Genomic DNA, 22,536 nt, shown 5'->3' with positions numbered 1-22,536 from the left:
TAAACTAAAAAAGCAAAGGATGATACTGTTTCTTAATATTTAGTTTCTAGGGATTGTTAAGGGGAACCAATGTGTGTTAAAAACAATTATTGGTTATTTAACGATTATTTTAAGACTTCTTACGCATCATGTATAAAATAGGACGTTAAAGGGAGTAACTTTCTGTCTTTTTTTCAGAGTTCAGACTTTTTTGAAAGGAAAATATAGCTATTGCTGAAACAACTGTGGACTTTATGTCAATTCAGCTTTACTATTATTACTATTATATCGGTGTGACTATTTTTTCAATGCAAATATCGGTGTGCAAATTAATACAAAGGCGTAGCCATACATCTCTTTTGCGTTCTTAAACTTTAATGTCGAGAAAGTAAACACTTTTAATGTGTACTGCTTAAAGTGAAAACCTAAACATTCACAAAGGAAGAGGCGAGTCTGGATCCCTCTGCGCCTACTGGCAGAAGCCACGGTCATGTGACCAGTGACGTTAGCAACAAAATGGCAGCCTCCTTGTTTAGTAAATTGACACAAGGTACAAGCTGGTAAACAAAAAACGCCTCGATTTTTCACCCCGGAGCCACATTTTGAAAGGCGGAAGAGCGGGTGTGTATCAAGTGTTTCACTGGCGGATTGTGGCGGTGCTTTAGCTAGCGGTGGTTTGGAGGTTTGAAGCTTTTCTCACAGAGAAGCTGCGGACGTTAACTGTTTCCAGATTGATTGTAACCAGGCATAAGTCTGTGATCTGCTACCCGCTTTAAAAGCAGTTAGAAACATGTCTTTAAATCGGTCTGTTTAACCGGGAGAAACGCCTTCATCTTTACTACACCCACACGCCACCACACCCACTACGTAATTCATAAATGAGTTACTGTTATCACCGGCTTGTTGATTAACTCATGCCTGCATAAGAAAGAAAAGCAAAAAAAAAAAAAAAACGTTTACAAGGCATGAGTTTTATTTAAATGTTTATACGCCACAACATACGTATTTATTTAAGTTGTACGTGACGAGCAATAGCTGCTAAGTTACAAACTGGATTGAAATGAGTCATCTTATTCATTTTCTAAACTTGTAAACAACAATCGCATTCGTAGTTTTTAGCCAATAGAAGAGCTCATCAATGAAGAGCATTGAGATGTGATTGGTCGGTTTGTGGTTGTTGACATTGAGGTATGTCGCCCATCACTTGACGAGGAGGTGGTGAAGTCACGGATCTTCTCTTAGAAGGTTGTAGCAAAGGAAGTGACACAACGTAAATGACAGTATTATCAAAAGTTAATTTATTTCAAAAGATGAGGTTTGTTTGCTATATATATATATATATATATATATATATATATATATATATATATATATATATATATATATATATATATATATAAAATGCGAAAAGTAAGTTTAAACATTTTGAATATCCCAAAATTCAGTTTCACCAATCATTACAATATTAGAAAAGGCTAATAAAAAATACTACACACAATCTTGGGGAAGAATGCTGACTTGACAGTCCTCCAGCAGAAAGTCAGTGACACCTTCCACAAGTACGGTAAGCTACAAAAAGTCATTGCCAAAGTAGCTTGTTGCTGTCCACAGAGTGCTGTATCCAAGCATATTTGTGAGAACCTAGGTGGAAGGAAAGCATCTGGTAGTAAAAGGTTTGTTTTTAGTACAGAAGTGTTGGCCAATATATACACTCAATACTTCAGCTGCCATCTTCCTTACCTTTTGTGGCCTATGTTCCTTGTGAAGGGTGTCATTGGCAGTCTTCCTTATGACTAGACCATAACATGGCAATAACAGAATTATCCTGTATGAAAAGCTATTTCTTAATTGGTCCACTAAAATAAATGTTCTTGGAGAAAGCGAATTTTAGCTTTTTATTAGTTGTGTGCCAAAATGATGTTCTGATTTATTGAACTGGCTTTAATTTGTGGGTGTTTTTTTGTAATGTTTAACCCTGCATGGCATCATAGTTGCTGAACTTGCACATTATGGCAGGTTAAAGATCTAGGTGTGGTTTGCGACTATGAGCTCCACGTACATTCAGTTAGGCTGCGTGCAGCTGCAGTCAACATGGCTTCCCAACAGTCAGGTAATATGCAGCTAATTAGTAAGATCCAGTAAAGTATGACGGTACTGAGGCTTTTTGATCTAAGCTGCTACTTTTTAACTCGTAACAGTGTACTTCTTAAAAAGTGTTTATTTTAAATTAATCAGATTTTGAAAATATGTGCTTTTGTCATGCAGAAACAGCTATGTCTCCAAAGATCACAGGGGATCTTCTCCGGGTTCTTCGGCAGGCAATGAGGAATTGTAAATATTTCTCAGAGCCGATCCACGCCTACATAGTCCCATCTGGAGATGCACATCAGGTGAGTCCAAATCATGCACATTACTTACTTGTCTATGCTTCTTCGGTTTACTGCTACATAATTACCAGGTGTCTCATGGATTCTCTCCTCTAAGTCTGGTTTGCATTAAAACATTGCTGATGCATTTATTTTAAAATAGTTACCCTCCACAGTTTTTACTTCACTCTTCATTTGAAACCATAGAAGCTAATAAGTGTCCTGCAAAGGTATTCATTCCTCTTGAACTTTTCCACCTTCCGTCACTTTCTAACCTCAAACTTTATTTTATTTGGATGCTGGGTTGCTTGCTTTAGCTGTCTCAGGAAATGTAATCATCCAATGTCCTAAGTCTATTAGGAAATAGAAAAACAAATGTGTGGTATTAGGGTTCAGTAACCACTTCACACTGACTGTGAATGAAGTTGATTTGTGCCTGTTTTTGCCTTCCAGAGTGAATACATTGCACCATGTGACTGCAGACGGGAATACATCTGTGGATTCAATGGTTCTGCAGGTATGTTTTTGCTGTTATGTGGGCAGAGGTAAAGAGTGATGATTCTAAGCTGCTGCTTAGATTCACCAAATTTTACTTTTTTGACCTGTTCAAAAAACCTTTCAGGTTTATACCTATTCTCATTTTCATTTTACTAAATGCAGCACCTGGTGTTAGTGTTGGATTATGTAAAAGCAGGTGTGATTTAATCATCCCCTTTCACTCAGAAACAAGCATCTTTTGTAAGGAAGCGAAAACAAGGTCGCTTGCTCTCAAACCGGGCCATCTCTGCTGTAATCTGAGATGTTACCGTTTAAAACTGTGTGACGTGGCTCCTCAGAACAGGTCAAACTGCATGTGACCCTGTATGTAACTGTCCTGAAACATCAGCTGTGTGACACTCGGTAAGAAGCTGTTTTGTTCCTGCTTCATTATGCAGGAACAGCCATTATCACTGAGCACCACGCTGCCATGTGGACAGACGGGCGATATTTCCTCCAGGCCAGCCAGCAGATGGACAACAACTGGACTCTTATGAAGATGGGTGAGGTCCTCATTGGTGTTTTGGTTGAACAGAGCCTTACAAAGAAGGGTCCAATTGATGTGATGTAAGCAATGACAACAAACATTACACATATTTAACAGGGCTGTTGTTTGCACAGGCAAAAAAAGAGATAAACCATTGGTTGATACGTCTGACTAGTTGTCCTCAGCTTAAAATTCAGATTGTTATGGAATTTGTTTAACTACATATAGGACTGAAGGAGACACCATCACAGGAGGACTGGCTGATCAGCGTCTTGCCGGAAAACTCCAAAGTGGGAGTAGATCCTTGGATCCTTGCTGCTGGTATGAGACATTGTTTTATTTCCTCAGTCTATCAGGCTTCATGTATTTCCATTAACGCTACATATTGATATTTCTTTGTAGAGAGTGATGTATCTAGCTTCCTGTAGCCCCTTTCAGACTAAATTAAGACCAACCTGAGGGGCAGCCTTTAATCCTACAGGCTCCAGGATCTCCAAGATGAGCGTTGCTGGTTGGGGAAAAATTAGGACAAATTCTCTTCAGTGTAAAGGCAGTCATGACACTACTGCACTCTTGCTCAACACAGGGTTCTTGCACACCTTATCACAATGCTAATGCCCAAGGTATTATCTGCACTTGCAGGTTTGCGCACAATCTATGGTTATTCCTTATTTATAGATACTGTAAGTGTTCTGCACCTCTACCGTTAGTATGAGATGATGCAGGTGAGAGCTTTGTTTTTACAGATGTGGCCCTCTGCCGAGAATGCCAACCTGCACAATGGTTTTGTTCTGGTGCAGTTCAAAAGGGCATTCATAAGGACACAAGAACACATAATCCACAATCTGTTACTTTACTGATCACTGTGAGATGATAACAGTGTGTCTCTGAATTCTTAGTCGAGGTGTGACTTTAATCCCTATGGGGCGTTGCTTGTGTTTTTACTCCTTCTACTTTCTCATCGGTAAACACAATACCAGGCTTTCACTTTGACAGCATCATTGATGCATTTTACATTTCAAACGCAGCCTGAAAAACTCACACCTTCCCTTGGTCTCCAACCAACTGGCTCATATACACAATTTGGAGGATATGTGACTCTCTCTCCAGCTGGGAGCTGGCATATGCTTAACCTGTCCACTCTTCTCTAAAAGTTTCTGAAAATCAACCGCTAACACTACCAGAGTCCTCTGTGCAGCACCTGGACCCAGACTTGTTTTCATCCCAGTGCTTAACCACCACAGTCTCACCACTGAAATTTTGTGCATGTTAAGAACAGTCCTGAGAACTCTTGCTCCATCATATGTAATATGGAGCACAGTCTGTTCCTGCTGCACCCAAGAAGACCTCTTCAAGACCTTGCAGAGAACATCCATGTTCTGGCTAATTTTATTTAATGTCATGGTGTGGTTGTAGTCTGGTGTAATGGGGGCTTTGCACAATAAACAGTAAATTAAAAAAGAATAAATACATTCAAACAAGATAAAACCCAAAAGAGTTAAGACATCATAGCAAATAAATACATGTGTATTAAACTTGTAATGTTGTGTCTCAGACCAGTGGAAGAACATCTCCAAGGCTCTGACCAGTGCTGGCCATTCGCTGGTGGCGGTACAGGACAACCTGATTGATGTAGTCTGGACAGACCGACCTGAAAGACCGAGCACACAGCTCCGCACCCTGGGACTGGAATTCACTGGTAACACTGTTGGTGCATGCAGAATCTGTTCATAATGAAAGAAGAAAAACATTAAAGGGAATCCAAAGGTTATAATCTGCTGTTTCCACATGTGTGATAACTGTTTATGAACTCAGTACTTTGGGTTATAGGTATTTCCTGGCAGGACAAGATCACGACACTACGAGCCAAGATGACCGAGAGGAAGATCAGCTGGTTTGTCGCCACAGCTCTGGATGAGATTGCATGTACGTTAGGTTCAAAGGAACGCGTCAAGCTTCAGTGTGTCCATAAAGGAGCCAGTATTATTTAGTGTATGTAACAAATAAAGACCCTAGAGATGCACGTTTTTCTCAAATAGGCTCTTGTTGTGGATTGTTTGACCTGAGAGATGCAGCCACCCACTAAAATGCTGACTTCAATGTGTTCAAGTCAGAATTTTTACAGTTTGATAACAGGATTTATGATTAATCCAAATTATTTATAAATCTTTTAAACAATAATTGGAAAGAATAAATATTGTTACATGGTAAACCAGTTTTTATAAACCAGTTATTATAAAATGTATTTATTGCTTTTTTTTTTTTCATTTTTTCAGGGCTTTTCAACCTGCGAGGCGCAGACATTAATTACAACCCAGTGTTCTTTGCATATGCCATCGTGGGAATGAACTCCATAAGGTAACAGCAGCAGCAGCAAACTGGTGTCAAACCATTAAAGCTACTAGACTGTATTAATGATGTTACTGGTGTAAAACTGGATTTTAATTACGGGAAAAACTATTCACATTTGTTATGCCTACAAAGATAATTTAGATGGATTGGATATATATTTTTAATAAAAACATGATAACATGAAATAGATTAAAAGATGTCCAAAAGCATCACATCAAGACTCAATCTAAAGATATTCAAAAACTGATGAGAAACAGAAATCCTCAACATCTATGAGTCTGGAAAGGGTTACAAACTCTTTTCTAAGGCTTTGGGACTCCAGTGAACCACAGTTAGAGGCAAATGGAGCAAACATGGAATAGCTGTGAAACTTCCCAGGACCAATGGTCTGCAGGCCTCTATTTCCTTAGTAAAGGTCAGTGTTCATGGTTCCACAAAAAGAAAAAGAACGGAGCAATCATGGGATCCTTTTGAGAGTTCCAAGGACAGAAACAATGGCCAGAACCACTGCTGACCAAAAAGAACTGAATGGCCCATGATTATCCTCTAGATTTTTTTAAAAATATTCTGTGGAGCGATGAGGCAAATGTAGAACTATTTTGAAACTTTGGATCCCATTACATCCTGCATAAAACTAACATTTCACAATAAGCACCTCATACAGAAGGCCAAGCATGGCGGTGGTAGTGTGATGATCTGGGGCTGCTTTGCTGCTTCCAGACCTGAACTACTTGCTATAAGTGATGACACCATGAATTCTCTACCAGAAAGTCTTGAAGGAGAATGTACCTCCATCGGTTTGTGACACTAAGCTCAAGGACACCTAGGATATGCAGCAGAGCAATGATTCATGGTGAAGCACACCAGCAAGTTCACCTGTGAATGGTGCAATATATTTTCTTTAGAAGTGAAATTTTCATTTTCTAACTGCTTTTTGTAATTGGGTTTTGTTTCTTTGATATTAAAAAGGTTTGATGATCTAAAACATTTAAACCTGCGGAAAGAGCAGAAGTAGAAGAAATGTGCAGAAACCTATTTTACCACACTGTACAAGTAACCTGATTTTCCTTTGCATTTATGCATTTTTATCATGTTAAACACTGCTGCATGTACAGAGCAGACTTTATCTTTAAAATCAAAGCAGACGGTGTTTTAAAAAAAATTTTTTTTATGTATCTTCTTTTTAAATTAACGCTCCCCCTACCTTCATCCGTCCTGCTAGGCTTTTTGTGGACCTGAAGCGCCTTTCTGCCCCAGTTGTAAGGCAGCACCTGCAGCTGGACTCCCCCAGCCGGCCTGAGCTGAGCATCCAGACGTTCCCGTATGAGTCGGTCTACACAGAACTCCAGGCGATCTGCGCCGCGCTCGGACCTAAAGATAAAGTGTGGATCTGTGACAAGGCCAGCTGCGCTCTCACGCAGATCATCCCCAAGGTGAGAGAAGCCACATACGTTTAGCTCGCTCTGGGCCTCATGACAAAGGGATACAACTTGCTGAGTGTTATCGGAATTCAGTCCTTACTAAGCAGGAAAAATTGCTTGTGTGCATCCTCATACTGGCTGTTACCAGCCACTTGTGCTTGCATTTGTAATCTGTGTCTCAGAAAGGCTGTAGAAACACACCCATACACATCGTTTCTGAGCATCAGTTTTGAAGTTATTTTTAGATATACAACAGTTATCATGGGAGCTACCCATTACCTACCAGTCTTACCAGGCTTAGATGCAGATATGCGGAAATTTTTAATTAAAAAAAGTTGTCATAAAAATGCTTTTTGAAATGATTTTGATCCACCCCTCATTTATCCCCATCATGCCAGCCACAACTGCTCAACCGGGTGGATGTGCTGCAGGAACTGTGTTCATTATCTGTTTTATTTACCGAGTCCATTATTTAATAGGAGGCATTGCTTCTCTTATGCTCAAAAGGGGCAAAAGATTATCAAGATGCAACAATCCTTTTGAATGAATTAAATTTGTATTCAGATTTCCTACTCTAAATCCCCTTCAAATTCGAGGGTCCCTGACCCTAAACCTAATAACGTGGAATGGCAAATGCGCAAAAATTCAAGAAATGAATTATGGATTAAAGTTTTCATTTTCAAATGTTAGTTTTTACCGAGACAGAGACAGATGATTTTCACTCAGAATCAGGTTTCAGATTCAGAAACAGAATCAGAAAAGCTTTATTGCCAATTACGTTTTTGGACATACAAGGAATTTGTTTTGGCGTAGTCGGTGCAATACAATACAAATTAAACAGTATAAACATATCTACAATATAATATAAATATATGTGCACAGTTTTAAGTGAGTGAGAGTAAATATAGAGCAGTATTGGATGCCAGAGCGGTACAACAGTACAGATGATCATTGTGCAAGTAAAGCAGGAGTCCATGCTGAACGTTAATGTAACGCATAGAGTTACAGGTTACAGGTGTCCTGTCAGCAAAAAAGGGGGGTGTGGGGGAAAGGGAGAGTGTCAGGGTGGTTTCCAGGCTTTGTTAACAAGGCTGGTGGCAGATGGGAAAAAACTGTTCTTGTGGCCAGAGGGGAGAGTTTCAAAGAGTCTGTGACCGGGGTGGGAGGGATCAGCCAGAATCTTCCCTGCCCGCTTCAGGGTCCTGGAGGTGTACAGTTCCTGGAGCGACAGTAGACTGCAGCCAATCACCTTCTCAGCAGACCGAATGACACGCTGCAGCTTGCCCTTATCCTTGGCTGTAGCAGCGGCGTACCAGATGGTGATGGAGGAGGTGAGGATGGACTCAATGATGGCTGTGTAGAAGTGCACCATCATAGTCTTTGGCAGGTTGAATTTCTTCAGCTGCCGCAGGAAGAACATCCTCTGCTGGGCTTTCTTGATGAGGGAGCTGATGTTTGGCTCCCACTTGAGATCCTGGGAGATGATGGTTCCCAGGAAGCGGAAAGATTCCACAGTGTCAATTGTGGAGTCACAGAGGGTGATGGGGGCAGGTGGTGCTGGGTTCTGCCTGAAGTCCACAACCATCTCCACTGTCTTTAGAGCGTTGAGCTCAAAGTTGTTCTGGCTGCACCAGTCCAACAGATGGTCCACCTCCCATCTGTACGCGGACTCGTCACCATCAGAGATGAGTCCGATCAGGGTGGTGTCGTCCGCAAACTTCAGAAGCTTGACAGACTGGTGACTGGAGGTGCAGCTGTTGGTGTACAGGGAGAAGAGCAGAGGAGAGAGAACACAGCCTTGGGGGGAACCGGTGCTGATGGTCAGAGAGTCAGAGATGTGCTTAAATCCACAAACAGGATCCTGGCGTAGGTTCCTGTGGAGTCCAGGTGCCGGAGGATGAAGTGAAGGGCTAGGTTGACTGCATCATCTACAGACCTGTTGGCTCTGTAGGCAAACTGCAGGGGGTCCAGGAGGGGGTCGGTGATGTCTTTTAGGTGTGAGAGCACAAGGCGCTCAAAGGACTTCATCACCACAGAGGTCAGGGCGACAGGTCTGAAGTCATTAAGCCCTGTGGTCCTTGGCTTCTTGGGAACAGGGACGATGGTGGAGGACTTGAAGCAGGCTGGCACATGACATGTCTCCAGTGAGGTGTTAAAAATGTCTGTGAAGACTGGAGACAGCTGATCAGCGCAGTGCTTCAGGCTGGCTGGTGAGACAGAATCCGGACCAGCAGCTTTCCGGGGGTTCTGTCTCCTGAAGAGTTTGTTGACGTCCCTCTCCTGGATGGAAAGAGCCGTCCCCGGCGTGGGTAGGGCGCTGGTGGGGGGGAACTTCAGGGTGGGGGTTGGAGGTGCCAAGGCCCCTCTTGAGGTTGGGGAGGTGGGGGTGGTGAATTGTGGCTGCAGCTGTTGGGGGGTATTGTGGGGGATGGTTGCAGGACTGTCCCTTTGTCTTTCAAAGCGGCAGTAGAACTCGTTCAGGTTGTTGGCGAGGCGTCGGTCGTTGATGGAGTGGGGGGCTTTCGGCTTGTAGTTGGTGATTTGCTTGAGCCCTTTCCAGACAGACGCAGAGTCGTTGGCTGAGAACTAGTTTTGGAGCTTCTCAGAGTACAGTCGTTTGGCCTCTTTCACTGCCTTGCCAAACTTGTACTTCGCCTCTCTGTCTTTGTCCCCACTCCTGAAGGCCTCTTCCTTATCCAGTCTTAACCTTCTGAGTTTAGCTGTAAACCAGGGTTTGTCGTTGTTGTAACTCACCCTGGTGCATGATGGTACACAGCTGTCCTCACAGAAGCTGATGTAGGAAGTCACAGCCTCTATGTACTCATCCAGACTGTTGGTAGTAGTCCTGAATACATCCCAGTCTGTACAGCCTAAACACGCCTGGAGATTCTCCACAGCCTCACTGCTCCACTTCCTTGTCGTCCTCACAACAGGTTTGCAGAGCTTTAGTTTCTGCCTGTATGCAGGAATCAGGTGGACAATGATGTGGTCGGATTGGCTCAGTGCAGCACGTGGGACGGCGTGATAAGCGTCTCTGATGGTGGTGTAACAGTGATCCAGAATGTTGTCCTCTCTGGTCGGACATTTAATAAACTGTCTATATTTGGGGAGTTCGTGGGTGAGATTACCTTTAAAGTCGCCAACGACGATAACTAAGGAGTCCGGGTTGGTCCGCTCCACACTCAGTACCTGGTCGGCGAGCATGCGCTGTGCGACCTGCACGTTAGCTTGCGGCGGGATGTAAACACCGACCAGGATGAACGAAGCGAACTCACGGGGGGAATAGAAAGGTTTATTATAACCTCGACAAGGGAGAATAATTTTACAGCATTGGCCATGTACTCAGGTGTGCTGCCAAATCATTCTGACTAGACAAAGCAAGGGGTTTTCTGTATAACAGCTTCAACAGCTCTCAAGGTAACCTCCTTGAGAGCCAGACTCACAGAGGAGGGACCAAGGTGAAACCTGTTGTAATTCTCTCCTAGACATGTTAACAATGGAAATTGAACCTTACATAGTTTGGCATACATGTTATATCATATGAGTGCTCTGGAGAAGGCTGAGGAGGCATTTCTTTAAGACTAAACAGAATCATCTGTCCTAACCCTTGCCAGAGATCAAGGCTGTAACGGAACAACAAAGAAGGGGTTCCAAAACTTTTATCAGGCCATAAACCAAAGCATTCAAACAAGCCACAAAAAATTTCATCAACAGTCACTTATTTTGTAGTTAGTTACAAAAAACACAAAAAAATTTATTATGGTTTTAATCTATTCTGTTTAAACTAAAAAGTTGCTCTTGTCAATAAATTAATACATTTGGTGATATTTTGGGTTGGTGCGTAGGTTAACCAATCAGATCTCAGGGTTTATGTGATGTCATACAGTGACAGTTTAAATTCATCAGTCAGTCATTTTCTACCGCTTATTCCATAGTGGGTCGCGGGGGAGCTGGTGCCTATCTCCAGCAGTCTATGGGCGAGAAGCAGGGTACACCCTGGACAGGTCGCCAGTCCATCACAGGGCAACACACAAACAACCATGCACACACTCATTCATACACCTAAGGGCAATTTAGAGTTACCAATTAACCTAACAGGTACGTCTTTGGACTGTGGGAGGAAGCCGAAGTACCCGGTGAGAACCCACGCATGCACGCGGAGAACATGCAAACTTATGCAAACTCCATGCAGAAAGACCCCCAGACAGGAATTGAACCCAGGACCTTCTTGCTGCAAGGCAACAGTGCTATCAACTGCGCCCCCGTGCAGCAGTTTAAATTATTTCATGTATTTGGTGCATTGTTGCACATCAATCATTAGAATTAGAATAGTTAAAATGGAATTATTAAAATTAAATAAATCCTGAGATAACTATATAGGAATTTGACTTAGAATTTCTTTCAGTTTTAATGAATGGATTTTCTGTTATTTATTTCTGTCTTTAATATACAGGTCCTTCTCAAAAAATTAGCATATTGTTATAAAGTTCATTATTTTCCATAATGTCATGATGAAAATGTAACATTCATATATTTTAGATTCATTGCACACTAACTGAACTATTTCAGGTCTTTTATTGTCTTAATACAGATGATTTTGGCATACAGCTCATGAAAACCCAAAATTCCTATCTCACAAAATTAGCATATCATTAAAAGGGTCTCTAAATGAGCTATGAACCTAATCATCTGAATCAACGAGTTAACTCTAAACACCTGCAAAAGATTCCTGAGGCCTTTAAAACTCCCAGCCTGGTTCATCACTCAAAACCCCAATCATGGGTAAGACTGCCGACCTGACTGCTGTCCAGAAGGCCACTATTGACACCCTCAAGCCAGAGGGTAAGACACAGAAAGAAATTTCTGAACGAATAGGCTGTTCCCAGAGTGCTGTATCAAGGCACCTCAGTGGGAAGTCTGTGGGAAGGAAAAAGTGTGGCAGAAAACGCTGCACAACGAGAAGAGGTGACCGAACCCTGAGGAAGATTGTGGAGAAGGGCCGATTCCAGACCTTGGGGGACCTGCGGAAGCAGTGGACTGAGTCTGGAGTAGAAACATCTAGAGCCACCGTGCACAGGCGTGTGCAGGAAATGGGCTACAGGTGCCGCATTCCCCAGACCTGGGCTACAGAGAAGCAGCACTGGACTGTTGCTCAGTGGTCCAAAGTACTTTTTTCGGATGAAAGCAAATTCTGCATGTCATTCAGAAATCAAGGTGCCAGAGTCTGGAGGAAGACTGGGGAGAAGGAAATGCCAAAATGCCAGAAGTCCAGTGTCAAGTACCCACAGTCAGTGATGGTCTGGGGTGCCGTGTCAGCTGCTGGTGTTGGTCCACTGTGTTTTATCAAGGGCAGGGTCAATGCAGCTAGCTATCAGGAGATTTTGGAGCACTTCATGCTTCCATCTGCTGAAAAGCTTTATGGAGATGAAGATTTCATTTTTCAGCACGACCTGGCACCTGCTCACAGTGCCAAAACCACTGGTAAATGGTTTACTGACCATGGTATCACTGTGCTCAATGGGCCTGCCAACTCTCCTGACCTGAACCCCATAGAGAATCTGTAGGATATTGTGAAGAGAACGTTAAGAGACTCAAGACCCAACACTCTGGATGAGCTAAAGGCCGCTATCGAAGCATCCTGGGCCTCCATAAGACCTCAGCAGTGCCACAGGCTGATTGCCTCCATGCCACGCCACATTGAAGCAGTCATTTCTGCAAAAGGATTCCCGACCAAGTATTGAGTGCATAACTGTACATGATTATTTGAAGGTTGACGTTTTTTGTATTAAAAACACTTTTCTTTTATTGGTCGGATGAAATATGCTAATTTTGTGAGATAGGAATTTTGGGTTTTCATGAGCTGTATGCCAAAATCATCCGTATTAAGACAATAAAAGACCTGAAATATTTCAGTTAGTGTGCAATGAATCTAAAATATATGAATGTTAAATTTTCATCATTACATTATAGAAAATAATGAACTTTATAACAATATGCTAATTTTTTGAGAAGGACCTGTATATTTGATATATATATAAATACATATATAAATAAATGTATTTATTTATTAAGTTAATTTATTTCCAGTTTAGTTTTAAAAATGACACATATAAATAATAAATAAATAAAAGATTTATTGTAGCAGATAAATATCAGATCATATGTACACTGCTCACCAAACGTTATATAGGATATTTGGGTTCTGGGTGAAAATTTCCAGATGAACCTAAAATGCACTGTAACCTTTACAGGTTGACCTTAATGTGATCCCCTCTAAACTTTTGAATTCACATATCCAACTGTTCAGTGTTTCAGTACGTTTTGCACAACTTGCTGTTCTTTAAGAAAAAGCTAATGCCAAAATTCACAACAGGAGTTTGATCCATGAATCAACCAATAACTTTTCTGTTTCAATCAGAATTGTTATTTAAACAGCCGTCCTTATCATGCCGGTCACATTTGACTTCGTGAAACCAAGACGACACCTAACAATTGATCAACAGAACAACAGTACCTCACCGTTGGGAGGTTTCAAACAGGATGTTTCCAGATTAAATTGGCCACTGAGTTTAAAGTGCCCTCAGCATGTTGCAACAGAGATACAGAAAGACTGGAAGAGTCACAGAAAGGCATGGAATTGCACATCCTTTGGCCACATCCCACACTGATGACCACCTCATTGTGAACAGTGCCCTGCAGAACCGGATGATGATTACCGCATAACTCCAGGCACATTTAAGGGAGATGAGAGGCACCCAAGTGTCAGACCATTTGATACCGTTTCCATCAGCGTGGTCGCTAGACGTCCTGCAAGGGTACCTGATCACACCACCAGGCACAGGCATCATCGTCTTGCATGGGCCAGAAGGCATTTACGGTGGAAGAGGGCCCAGTGTGCCTCAGTGCTGTTCTCTGATGACATCATTAATCCAGTCATCGTGCCCCTGCTTTAACAACACAGCCCTAATTTCATCTTCATGGACGAAAATGCTCAAACTCGTCAGATTTACATCATTAGGAAACGGCTCCTGGAGATGGTGGTACCTTGAATGGAGTGGCCTGCACTTTCTCTAGACCTAAATCCCATAGGATTTAGGTCGCCGTCTAGAGGCTTGTAACTTTGTACCCCAGAACCTCAATGACCTGAGAGCCGCCCTTCAAGAAGAGTGAAATGCGATGCCTCTGCAGACAATAAGTCCACTTGTGAACAGCAAGAGACGTCATTTACAACCTGAAATTTATGATCAAGGCCACATGACACGTTATTGATACATTGACATTTCTTTTTGTGGTATACAAACCATCGTTTCACTGTTGTTGGCTTTTGTTTCAATAAATTGTGTCAGATGAGGAAATCACCATTGCATGCTTCTACTTAAATGCCCTGCTTTCATGATGTAATATCACAATGGCCCAAACTTTTCACATTTTCTCTAAGTTTCATCCGAAAGCCAAATATCCCTAACTTTTTGGGAGTACTGTATGTTAAAACAGTAGGATTGACAGAGGGTGCACTTTCCCTATAGGTCTTGGATAAATTAAAAGGTAGTGATTTATGTTACCTCCTATTAATATTCCTTTTTATCATTTAGGTTCACAGGACTCCAATTCCCTACACTCCACTCTGCCTCGCTAAGGCAGTAAAGAATGCCACCGAGATCAAAGGCATGAAAATGGCCCACGTAAGAGCTTGGAATATGTAACTGACATAAAACATAAGCCTTTTTAAAGTTTAACCTTTTAAAACTTTTTAAAGTTAAACCCAGATCTTTTTTTACCCCCACCAACAGACCAAGGATGCTGTTGCTCTTTGTGAACTCTTCGCTTGGTTGGAAAAAGAGGTATTTTGGTATTTTTGGGCAAATTATCTTTGAAGAAAACATATAAAGATTCCAGACAAACAAGATAAAATCAATTAATGTAATGTCTAGACCTGTTTTCAGTTAAGGCTGTTAGGCCATGTTGAGGTTCCAGTTTACGTTCTTTACATATGACTCATAACAGGGCTTTTACTTTTAATACATTACTGCAGAGACATAGGAACAAGCCTTAGGAAAATTACAAGATTGCATCTTTTGGTTGTTTGAAAATGGGGTCACTTTGTTCAAGTAGAAACTTTTACATCACGTAGTGCCACTTAAGGTTTAAAGTGTGCCAGTGTTGTTTTACCACACTTGTCTTTGCTTCGGCGGCTGGTTTCTAGATTCCCCAAGGCAACGTGACTGAGATCTCTGCGGCTGATAAGGCTGAGGAACTCCGCAGGTGATTTTCAGTTTTCCTTGTGCAGTTCATGAGGTTACTCTGGTTCCCTTTATGTCACCTTTAATTTCACAGGGTTCCTACACAGTCTGGAGAAGTGTGGAATTTGGTTGAAAATGTTCCAGGTCTAAATATGTGGTTTTAATGGACTCCATATTAAAAACCTGATGTTCAGAAATGTCTGCCATAAATGCATGTTAAAATTTCATGGCAAACTTTTTGTATTCAAACTTTAAGATTGGAACATTTGAATCTGGAAAGCCACTGATCAGCGGAAATAGCGCCCTCTACTGGATTGTTTAGTGAAAAAAGTATCCACTGGAGATCTGAAAATAATTACTTTTTTTTGCTATCATAATTATTATGTTTTTCTTTCTATATATTATGAAACAGGAGCTTTTATCAGCTCAGCTTCATGAGATTCATTGTATTTGTACATTTTCAGTGTGGTTCAGTTTGTTAAAGTTTAGAGATTATAAAACACTGTGTGCAGGATGGGCTGAATGAATGTTCTTCCTCTTTTTCTCCTCAGTCAGCAGAAAGACTTTGTTGGCCTCAGCTTCCCCACAATCTCCAGCGTGGGTCCAAATGGAGCCATCATACATTACACGTCAGTGAGAAGATGAGACATGGAAACAAAAAGTATTTGTGTAGTTTTGATCTTTGAAATGGTTAAACCAACCCACCTTTCCTTCTTGCAGACCCCTTCCTGAAACCAACAGAACTCTCACAGTGAATGAAGTTTATCTGATTGACTCTGGAGCTCAGTACATGTAAATATTATGCTATTATATATCTCAGTTATTGTTCCCTACTCAGCTCTTCTGTGGCTTTTACTGCTTTATTCAACCTCTATCTATTACAATGATCAACCAAGACAGCAGAGATTTATATTGCTTTGTCTTTTTTGTTTTCCGTACTATTGCATATATCTGAAAATGTGTTGTGTGTTTGGCAGCGATGGAACCACGGATGTCACGCGCACCATGCACTTTGGGACGCCATCTGCTTTTGAGAAGGTAAACCTGTTTATTGTCGTCAAAATGAATTCAACATATGGTTTTATTGACTGAATCTGTTGTGTTAAGTGTGGCTAACTTTGCATTTATTCCTTTTGCACATTTTTCCCATCCAGGAATGCTTTACTTATGTGCTGAAGGGACACATAGCTGTGAGTGCTGCCATTTTCCCCAATGGAACTAAAGGTGACTAGTTCTCTATAACACATTACTCTTCAAGTGGATTTATCAGGGTTAGGCAATAAGTCTATACTTCAGAAAGGTTTCAGTGTTATTCTGCTGAACGAAGTCACAAATTTCTGAGTTTCTAATACTTTCTGGAATACTTTCTTTTTATTTACATGAGTACAATGATTCAGCTTGTTCACCATTGCTTATGGTCTGGACTAGAAGGAATATTTCTGAAGACTGGTGAAGTTTCAACATAAGTTTTTCTTTTGTAAAAAGTAAGATGAAAAGCTGTAAAGCTTCACTTTAGCTTGCCAGCTTACAGCATGACCAACTGGTACAAAATGTCGGTCGTTGCAAGAATGCTGCAACGACTAGGAATGATCAGATTCTTTGTTATTTAGAACTGACTTGGAAACTGTATATCAGATTACGATGCTTAACACAGTGTAAAACACCAAGGGGTGCTGCTCTCGATTCACTGGACATGCAAATTAACCACTACCAACTGTCCGCACCAAGGTATTTGTTTTAGACTGCCGAAACACTCGTACTCGTCATCTTCCGCTCCACCTGGGACCAGGTCATAGGGGCAGCAGACTCAGTAGAGACACCCTGACGTCCCTCTCCCCAGACACCTCCTCCAGCTCCTCCGGGGGGAGCCCAAGGCGTTCCCGGGCCAGCCGAGAGACATAGTTCCTCCACCGTGTCCTGGGCCGTCCCCCTCTCGATGTGGAGGAGCAGTGGCTCTACTTCAAGCCCCTCCCGGATGGCCGAGCTCCTCAACCTATCTCTAAGGGAGTGCCCGGCCACCCTACGGAAGAAGCTCATTTCAGCCGCTTGTATCCAAGATCTCGTTCTCTCAGATGAACCATGACCCAAAGTTCATGGCCATAGGTGAGGGTAGGAACGTAAACCGACCGGTAAATCGAGAGCTTCGCTTTTCGGCTCAGCTCTCTCTTCATCACAATGGACCGGCACAGCGCCCCCATTTCTGTGGCAGCCGCACCGATCCGTCTGTCGATCTCCCGCTCCATTCTTCCCTCACTCGTGAACAAGACCCTGAGATACTTGAACTCCTCCACTTGAGGCAGGAACTCCCCTCCAACCTGAAGAGGACAAGCCACCCTTTTCCGGTTGAGATCCATGGCCTCAGACTTGGAGGAGCAGATCTTCATCCCAGCCGCTTTACACTTGTCTACGAACCGCCCCAGTGCATGCTGTAGGTCTTGGCTAGAAGGGGCCAGCAGGACCGCGTTATCTGCAAAAAGAAGAGACATCCAAAGAAATCCTCTGGTCCCCAAACCAGACCCCCTCCTGCGCCTAGAAATCCTGTCCATAAAAGTTGTGAACAGGACCAGTGACAAAGGGCAGTCCTGCCGGAGTCCAACATGCACCGGGAACAGGTCCGACTTAGTGTTGGCAATGCGGACCAAACTCCTGCTCCACTTGTACAGAGACCGAATGGACCGCAAGGGAGTCGACTCCGTACTCCTGTAGCAACCCCACAGGGCACCACGAGTGACACAGTTAAATGCCTTCTCCAGGTCCACAAAACACGTGAACACATCCAGAGACTAGAGGTAGTCGTGGCGGATCTCATCCACCCCCAAAGTGCTGCCACCGTGGAGCTTTTTAACCACCTCAGTGACTTCAGCCTGGGTGATGAAAGAGTCTAACCCTGAGTCCCCAGCCTCTGTTTCCACCAGGGAATCTGTGACGGCAGGATTGAGGAGATCCTTGTAGTACTCCTTTCACTGCCCGATAAGGAGCCTCCGAGGGGGCAGGGATATGACCATCTCATCCACTGGGGTAACCCTAACACGAGACGGGTCACTCCAGAGTAGAAGAAAGTCCAGCCTCTCTCGAGGAGCTGGGTTCCAGAGCCCATGCTGTGTGTGGAGGTGAGCCTGACTATTTCCAGTCGATATCTCTTCTGCACAAGCTCAGGCTCCTCAACCCCCAGTGAGGTGACATTCCACGTCCCTAGAGCCAGCCTAAGCATCCGGAGATTGGACCGTCGAGGTCTGCTGCTCGATCCTCTTTGCACTTGTCCCTTATGGTTCCCCTTGCAGGTGGTGGGCCCACTGGGGATGGCCTCACGTCTCTCGTTCTCGCTTGGCCTGGGTGGGTCCCGCGAGGAGCATCCCGGCCACCAGGCGCTCTCCGATGAGTCCCAACCCCAGGCCTGGCTCCAGGGTGGGACCCTGGCTCCGCCCTGTAGTCCTCATGAAGGCATCTGCTTGCTATGGGAGACCCTACCAGGGGCATTGAAGCCTCAGGCAACATAGCCTCTAGGATCATTCGAGCACTCAAACCCCTCCACCACGTTAAGGTGGCGGTTCAAGGAGGGGCCACCTGGCGAAACACAATAGAATATATATGCTGTTATTTACGTCCACAGCCTTTTTCCAATGACTAACTGTCTTCCTGTGTTCCAGGCCACCTCCTGGACTCGTTTGCCCGTGCGGCCCTGTGGGAATCGGGACTGGACTACCTTCATGGAACGGGTCATGGTGTGGGCTGCTTCCTCAACGTCCACGAGGGGCCCTGCGGCATCAGCTACAAAACCTTCGCAGACGAGCCTCTGGAGGCTGGCATGATCGTCAGCGATGGTACAACACTGGGTGGGAGAGAGGGATTATTGTTACTAAAGTCAGAAAGGTTTGAGTCTGTAAGAGCAAGTTCAAAGGGATTACCACTGTTTACTTGTTCTTATCTTTGTTCATGGGTTTGCACTGCTAAGCCTTGAGTTTGGAGATAAATATCTAATTTATTTGATTGTTAGGCATAATTTCTTCTTGCAGTGACGGAGATAAATCTGACATTGCAACTTTGTACAAAATACAGCAATGTCGGAATCCGTTGGTTCTTTTTTTATTTTTGGGGTTATTTATTAAGAAATTATTATTTTCCTCATGCAACATTACAGAATAAAGTTGTTGATGTGATTTGTTGGACATTTTCTCTTCAGCATGAAGAAAGAACCCATTTGGTTCAAATATTGCCAAGAAAGCAACACTATTCATATGATCACTTGTTTCCTTTCACAAAAAACTAGTAAACAGTAGGATTTGTTAAAGGTATTCATATTTTTTTAAAGTTCTGTGTTTTATTTAATTAAACTATAGATCAAGTAGTTTGTTTATTAATGGTTTTGAAAGAATTTAAGTAAACTGAGAGGAAATCTTCTCAATGTCAGTGACTGTGTCTAATAGTTCACTTAGATCAACATACAAATCAATATGATTAATTTTATTCCATCTTAACTGCATTACTGGTGAATGCTTTGTTTTCCACTGAGTGGTGGGTAAAAAGAAAATGATTTGTTTTGCATCTCAGCTTTAAATTAGTTTACATGGGCTTTTTGTCTTTAAGGTTTCATAAAATGGTAAAGTTCCTTAAACTGTCTGGTGATTAAATGTTATTTAAGAGGTGTTGAGGATATTTGTGTTGATGTAAGAATTTTTTAAGCTCTATTTTCATGAACATTTCTTAAACCACCAACTGATGCCTGCTGATGCAAACTCAACACACTCCATTTAATTTACATTTCATTTGTGCTTCATTCAAATTAACAATATTTACCTCATTTAGAATCTGTTTGACTCCAAAAACACAAATAATACATTTTTTCTGTAGTTGTAAATAAATTCAGACAGAAAGGTGTTAGGTTTTAGTTAGTCTGGAACATTTTTAATTATTACAGCTTGTATTTCTCTGCTGTCATTTATTAAAAGAATACATCACACATGTTGCACCTCGGCGTTAGTTGATATTTGAGATATGTTTGTACGTTCTCCAAAAACGACATAATCCTTTCTTTATTTTTGTGTTGTTTTTCTAGAGCCTGGATACTATGAAGATGGATCGTTTGGCATTCGTATTGAAAATGTGGTCCTTGTTGTCCCTGCTAAACCCAAAGTAAAAACATATTTACAAACAACATCTCAAAAAGCCATAAATTCCATCCAGAGTCATCTTGTGGCGTGATTTATTTATTTTTTCCCTTCCTTTCTTCCGTCTATGTTTGAAGTACAACTACAGAAACAGGGGTAGTCTGACGTTTGAGCCTCTGACTTTCGTCCCCGTCCAGGTGAAATTGATAAACACAGAACTGCTCACCGAGAAGGAGGTGAGAGATATCCAGCTGATCACACAGTTCTGTTGAAAAGTTAATATACACACATCATGTGCATGAATGTTATAAATGTAGGCTTTTAAAGATTTTCTTGAACTGTTCTTTTTATGGTGGAATGATAAAACAGCATACAGACTTTAATTTCTTTCATTTATTGTGGCTTTTCCCTGATCGATGTGGTTGAAATTAAACACACAGTGCAGGCTCAAATCTATTCATAATCTCTCACTAATGTCTGGTAATATATCCCTTAGCAGACTACATCTGGAGCATGTGATATGATGTATGTCACAATCAGCAAGCTGCAGGCATCTAGCCTGGATGTTTGACCGTTCTTCTTGGCTTAAGTTTAAACTGGTTGCTTTTCAGCCACGTAACTTGACTTTAAAGCTTAGCCCATACGTTTTCAGCAAGGCTGAGGTCGGGAAATTCCAGAAGGTTAATGTAAGCCACCTTTATGCCTTGCAAAACCAGCTTTGATTTTTTTACATGTACTCGGAGGGTGCTGGTCAAGAAGTGGAGTACCTGGAGTGCCTGCTCCGAAATCAACACCTACAGGCATGAGTGAAATGTGCAGCTTCCTCCATTAGAAAAGCTTAATTGTCAGATAAGACAAGGATTGAGATATCTGGCCACAATGACAGGACGTATGTTGGCGGGAGTCAAGGTCATTCTTTCAGACTTTAGAAAAGTATAGCTACTGTTAAGCATGGTGGTGGTAGCATCATGCTATGGGGATGCTTTGTGCTGGTGCATTGCACAAATTCAATAGAATAAAGGAGCTAGAAGACGACGATGATCTCCAAATCCTTCAACTTAACCTCTAATCAACAGCTGGACTGTTTCACAGGACAAAGATCCCAAACACACATCAAAACTGAATATAAAATGAATTAAAAGGGCTTACATTAAGCTTCTAGAATGGGTTTACCAAAACACCAACCTAGACCCCATTAGAAATGTGGGGACTGTGCTTTAAAGCTGGGTTCATGTCAGGAAACCAACCAATTATAATGAACTCTACTAATCCTAAGAAGAACTGCCAAATGTCCCTACAACGTGTGTAGCCAAGATCCAGTTTCATAAGATGCATTTTTCCCAGCAGTAGCTGGGGTGTACTTATATATTTGAGCTTGTATGTGTGATGTTGACCCTGTGTGAATTACAGATAATCCGCAATAAATTCCAACCATTTGTTGTTTTTTAAAATGATGAGGTCATGTCCAGGATGAGTGTATGTAAACTGATCAGATATATGCCTGTATTTTGTAAAGTAACTTAATTAAACATGAAGCTTTAAGTGTTCTCTATTATTCTCAGAAATGTGTTCATGTCACAGTGTCCTCATCATTTCTCCACCCTCCTGTTTGCTTCCTGCAGAAAAACTGGGTGAATGAGTACCACCGGAAATGCAGAGAGGTGGTTGGTGCTGAGCTGGAGAGGCAGGGTAGGATGGAGGCTCTGCACTGGCTGATCAGGGAGACGCAGGCCATCATCTGAACCATCCAAGGATTAACATCTTTTTCACTCTCTTCACTCAGCGATTGCTCTGCAAGGATAATCGTTTTACTTATTCTCATTTCTGTCAGTGATCCACACTCTACTTCATTTTTAAACATCATCACCAGTTTTATTAAAACCTGTTAATAGTCAAACACTTCGGATTCTTTTTCTATTTTATGTCTCAAAAATGTGACAATGATGTTTTTAAAGGTTCTGTCAATACTTTCTATTAAAGGTACATTGTGCAAAATTAACTGAAATCAGTGTCTTCAGATATGTTTGTATTGGTCAAACAATAACCATT

General features: G+C 42.1%; 1 protein-coding gene across 2 annotated transcripts; it reads left to right on the top strand.

The window, feature by feature from the left end:
• Positions 1–453: 453 nt before the first annotated feature.
• Positions 454–22,486, top strand: xpnpep1 (X-prolyl aminopeptidase (aminopeptidase P) 1, soluble). 2 transcript variants are annotated; one of them, XM_047365927.1, is made up of 20 exons: positions 454–600; positions 2,245–2,369; positions 2,799–2,862; positions 3,281–3,385; positions 3,598–3,690; positions 4,925–5,068; positions 5,200–5,295; positions 5,646–5,727; positions 6,944–7,154; positions 14,735–14,824; positions 14,933–14,983; positions 15,346–15,404; positions 15,934–16,011; positions 16,103–16,174; positions 16,360–16,420; positions 16,537–16,606; positions 19,030–19,203; positions 20,436–20,512; positions 20,625–20,723; positions 22,110–22,486. In XM_047365927.1, the coding sequence occupies exons 2-20, from the start codon at positions 2,253–2,255 to the stop codon at positions 22,227–22,229; spliced, it is 1,863 nt and encodes a 620-aa protein (XP_047221883.1). In that variant the 5' UTR covers positions 454–600; positions 2,245–2,252; the 3' UTR covers positions 22,230–22,486. The 2 variants fall into 2 exon arrangements, with proteins under 2 accessions (XP_047221883.1, XP_047221882.1); XM_047365926.1 differs by lacking the exon at positions 454–600 and adding an exon at positions 2,030–2,089.
• Positions 22,487–22,536: the final 50 nt, after the last annotated feature.

The sequence above is a fragment of the Girardinichthys multiradiatus genome, chromosome 5 (assembly GCF_021462225.1).
Source record: "Girardinichthys multiradiatus isolate DD_20200921_A chromosome 5, DD_fGirMul_XY1, whole genome shotgun sequence".
In the NCBI taxonomy this organism is placed as follows: domain Eukaryota; kingdom Metazoa; phylum Chordata; class Actinopteri; order Cyprinodontiformes; family Goodeidae; genus Girardinichthys; species Girardinichthys multiradiatus.
The sequence above is the reverse complement of the archived record's forward strand: the minus strand, read 5'-3'. Positions and strand labels throughout refer to the sequence as shown.